The sequence below is a fragment of the Carlito syrichta genome, unplaced genomic scaffold (assembly GCF_000164805.1).
Source record: "Carlito syrichta isolate Samal-C Ts95f unplaced genomic scaffold, Tarsius_syrichta-2.0.1 Scaffold135860, whole genome shotgun sequence".
In the NCBI taxonomy this organism is placed as follows: domain Eukaryota; kingdom Metazoa; phylum Chordata; class Mammalia; order Primates; family Tarsiidae; genus Carlito; species Carlito syrichta.
This window is the reverse complement of record NW_007079956.1, coordinates 46,751-50,634: the sequence shown is the minus strand read 5'-3', so window position 1 is coordinate 50,634 and position 3,884 is coordinate 46,751. Positions and strand designations below refer to the sequence as shown.

The following is a 3,884-nucleotide window of genomic DNA, read 5'->3' as shown; positions in this document are numbered from 1 at the left end:
AGTTGCCCAGGCTGGTCTCGAACCCCTGAGCTCAGGCAATCCTCTTGCCTCCACCTCCCAGAGTGCTGGAATTACAGGCGTGAGCCACCGCGCCTGGCCCCCATTCATTCCCTTAACCACCAATGACTGGGCACCCACTATGTGCCAGGCTCCATGGTGGACACTGAAGGGTCTCAGGTGGCAACCATGCAGGTTGGCAGAGATGTGGCCTCCATCCAGCTGACCTGTTCACCGAGGCCTCCACTGCTGCCCACCTCTCCTGGTCTCCTCCTCAACTTCAGCCAGCCAGGCCTTGCCAGACAGAACTCATAGGTGTATCAAAAAATAATCTTTATTGTCACTAGTATAAAACAGAGCAGATCAACTGGCCTCTCAGTCTGTACGAAGTGTGGGGCATAAGACCATCTAGGCTGCCCCCGCTTCTCCCATAATGCCCTGCCCCAGAGCAGCGCCCCAGGAACTCCGAGAAGGGGGACACCAGAGGTCTTCCCTTGAGGAGAGGGGTCGAGAGAGGGCTGGATGGGGAGCCATTTTCTACCTGAGGGAGGCTAAAGGAGCAGCGGAAAAGGCTGGAGTCGGAGAGCCCTCCAGTGAGTCACCACCTTCTGCACCAGAGGCCCCTGGATGGGCCTGGGGGCCGGGGGCCGCTGGAGGTCGGGCTGAGGCTCGGGGCGGCAAGAGGGGCGGGTCAGAGGGCCACCCGTGTGCAGCAGTGGCGCAGAAGGCACGGCAGGATGCCGCAGTTCAGCTGGTGGAACTCCACAAGCTGCAGCAGGTCCGTGAAGCGGGTCTGGCCATCATCCATGCTGAAGTACAGGCGGCCCTCCTCCTCGCTCTGGGGTAGGGCAGAGGGGGTGCAAGGTTGGGGGAACACAAGACTCGAGGGGCTCCCTCCTGGGCCAGGGCCGAGGTCCCCGTCGCTTGTGCAGGGAATAAGGAGACACGCGGGGGGCCACAAAGCTTCCCGAGGGGCCTGGTGAGGAGGGCAGGCCACTGGGAGTCCTGTGTCTCGGGGCCTCTTGGGGAAGGAGGGGATGACTCACCGGTAGGATGAGATAATGCTTGACTTTCTGCAGGTGGCACAGCGAGAGGACAAAGCCTTGTGGGTTCCGCTGACTTTCCCGGACCAAGAAAATGCTGCAGAGGGCCAGAGGACAGGGCAACTTTACCCAAGGACACATGGCGGGCCCTGGACCACGTCTCTCGTATCCCTGGGTCTGCTGCCCTGCCCAGCCCTGCCGCTTACCCGTCTACCAGGCCCTGCTGTCCAATGAGCCGCTGGCTCTCCTCACGGGAAATGCGCCCGTGGAACCAGGGTTGGGTGCGGTGGATGGCTGGGGCGGGGAGGGCAGAGGGGCGGTCACTCGGGGAGGGCGTCCCCACCCTGCTCGCTTCCCCGCCGGGAATGCTCAGAGAACACACGACAGCCCCTCCGCCTGCCCGGGGCCTCCAGGCTGCCACCCACCTGCACTGAGGCTTGTACCAGAGGACGGGGTAGGCAGGCTGAAGCGGTGGTTTGTCTTCTTCTGCGGAGTAGTGAGGAACACGAGAGAGTTGGGGTGTGCTGGGGGTGTCACCCAGCACTCAAGAAAGTAGAACACCTTCCCACAGCTGGGGGGCCTCCCCTCGTCCCTCTCGTTTCACAGAACCCCATGTGGAGAAGACATCCCCAGACAACATACAGATGGTACAAGCCCCTCACCCTCCAGGCCTGAGCCTCCTCCAGGGCTGCACTCAAAGCTTCCCGAGGGTTCTCAATGACACGTCCAGCATGGCCAGAGAAGTCCATGGCCACCAGGGTATTATCCGAGACACTCCGCTGAAGGGGGGATAGCATGGGAATGCGGGAGGTCAGAGCAGGACCCAGGCATCCCTGGGCCAGGACCTGGGGGTCCGCCCCCACCCAATGTCCCTGTGCACACTCACCAAGGGCGGGGACCCCAAACAGGACGGGCGCAAGTGGCGAGACAGTGCCTGCTGATAATTCTTATACAGCTGCACCCCATACTGGGGGTGGAGAGAGAGCGGGCCTGAGGTCAGGAGGGCCTAGGGGAGAGGCTGCGGCTCCCCCTCAGACCCAGACCCCACAGGCAGGACTGCGTGTCTGCCCTCGGATGGCAGCTTCAGCCAACTCCAGTCTTGGAGGGGGGTTCCCAGAAAGCAAGGGTCTCTCGTTCCTCATTCCTCCTCGTTTGGGAGGCTTCCTAAAGGCTGAATGATGACTCCTCCCTCATGCCAGGGATCCCTCAGGCAAGGCCAGCCCCCACGCCACCCCCAGAGCCCCACCTTAAAGAGGCGGAAGGCGGCCAGCCAGCAGGTACGGCTCTGCTCATCCTCACTGCAGAAGATCCGGAGCCCCTTGTGGCCATTTCGAAGCTTGTTGGGCTGGGGGAAGAGGAAACAGGCTGGTCCTCTACCTGTCTCTAGGACCCCGATGTCTGTCCCCGGTCTCCATGGGGGAGGACCTGGGGAGTCTCCAGCAGAGCAGGGTGCAGGGAAGAGTCTAGTGTCCAAGATGGAGCTCAGAAACCCCAGGGAGTATCCTGGAATCAAGCTGGGCCAGGGTTTTCACCTTGACACAGAAGCCGAAGTCCGTGGGCATCGCGTAGAGCTTGCGGCCCTGGGTCACCACGTACACGTTGGACTCGTTCACGTCTGCCACGTACTGCAGGTGCCTCGGATCCTGTGCAGCACAGGTGAGCAGGACTTGGCACAGGAGGACTAGGCCCCCATCACTACCCACCTAAGGTAGGTGGGAAGGTTTTAGGACCAGAGAAGGGCAGGGAAGTACCCAAGGTCACACAGCAAATAGAAGTAGAGACAGGACTGGGATTGAGGTCCCCTGCCTTTTCTTTTTGTTGTTGTTGTTTGAGACAGAGTCTCACTCTGTTGCCCAGGGTGGAGTGCAGTGGGGCACCATCCCTGCAAACCACAGCCTCGATTTCCAAGGTAATCCTTCCACCTCAGTCTCCTGAAGAGCTGGGACTACAGGTGCACACCACCATGCCTGGCTGATTTTTGTATATTTTTTTTTTTACAGATGAAGTCTCACGATGTTATCTAGGCTGGTCTCGATTCTCCAGGTTCAGCCTCCCAAAGTGCTGGGAATACAGACGTGAGCCACCAGCCTGGCCACCTGCCTTTTCTACTGCCACCTCCTGGGGTGGGTGAACTGGGTAAGGGCAGGGGGAGGGGCAGGAAGCAGGAGGCAGCCAGCCCGGCGTGGGAAGGAAGCGGCCGAGGCTCTCAGGGAGGCCCAGGGATGCGGTCCTTGAGGGGCTGGGCTGGCACAGCCCTCACCTTGGAAGTGCCCTTGGTGGAGTAATAGAGGCCAGAGCGGCGCAGGAAGCAGAAGAAGCGTTTCCACAGCTTGCGTCCTGATCCCCGCAGCTGCAGGAAGCCTTGGATCTCGGGGAAGCTGCCTGCGTTCAGGAAGTTCTGAGGCCAGAGGAGAGCGGAGGTGAGTGAGAGGCCTGGCCACCCTCACCCTTGGGTTTGAGCAAAGAGGTGTTCCCCATGCATTTCTTGTCCCCACAAAGGACAAGGAAACTGGTGTTCAGGCAGGGAGAGTGACTTGTCCACAGGACTGTGGCTGGCCTCTTTCTGCCCCATAGAGGGAGACACCAGGCTTAAGGACGGAGAAGCACTGGGCGATTCTGGGGAATCACGAATATGCGGGAAAAGGAGGGTGTTCCCTCACCTGGATGAGGTCATCATGCGATATGCCCGTGTGTGCATCGAGACAGCTGGAGACCATCTTTTCTGGGAACAGGGAGTGCTGGGGGCAGAGAGGGGTTGGGGTCAGGGTTCAAGAATCCAGACTGGGAAGCCAGGCTCGGTGGCTCAGCCTGTAATCCCATGCCTTGGGAGGCTGAGGTGAGTGG

At 60.5% G+C, this 3,884-nt stretch overlaps 1 protein-coding gene across 2 annotated transcripts in view; it reads right to left on the bottom strand.

Annotated features, from left to right (window-relative positions):
- Nucleotides 1–313: 313 nt before the first annotated feature.
- Nucleotides 314–3,884, bottom strand: part of GRB7 (growth factor receptor bound protein 7) — a 9,493-nt gene continuing 5,922 nt past the window's right edge. Inside the window, exons 6-15 of one of the 2 annotated variants that reach the window (XM_008049635.1) lie at nucleotides 3,701–3,778; nucleotides 3,301–3,438; nucleotides 2,573–2,683; nucleotides 2,287–2,385; nucleotides 1,927–2,007; nucleotides 1,703–1,819; nucleotides 1,466–1,526; nucleotides 1,247–1,334; nucleotides 1,044–1,137; nucleotides 314–835 (exon numbers count right to left, since the gene is read on the bottom strand). In XM_008049635.1, the coding sequence (XP_008047826.1) occupies nucleotides 689–835; nucleotides 1,044–1,137; nucleotides 1,247–1,334; nucleotides 1,466–1,526; nucleotides 1,703–1,819; nucleotides 1,927–2,007; nucleotides 2,287–2,385; nucleotides 2,573–2,683; nucleotides 3,301–3,438; nucleotides 3,701–3,778 (1,014 nt within the window). In that variant the 3' untranslated portion in view covers nucleotides 314–688. The remainder of the gene's footprint in view (nucleotides 836–1,043; nucleotides 1,138–1,246; nucleotides 1,335–1,465; nucleotides 1,527–1,702; nucleotides 1,820–1,926; nucleotides 2,008–2,286; nucleotides 2,386–2,572; nucleotides 2,684–3,300; nucleotides 3,439–3,700; nucleotides 3,779–3,884) is intronic. The other variant, XM_021708352.1, reaches the window with a different exon arrangement.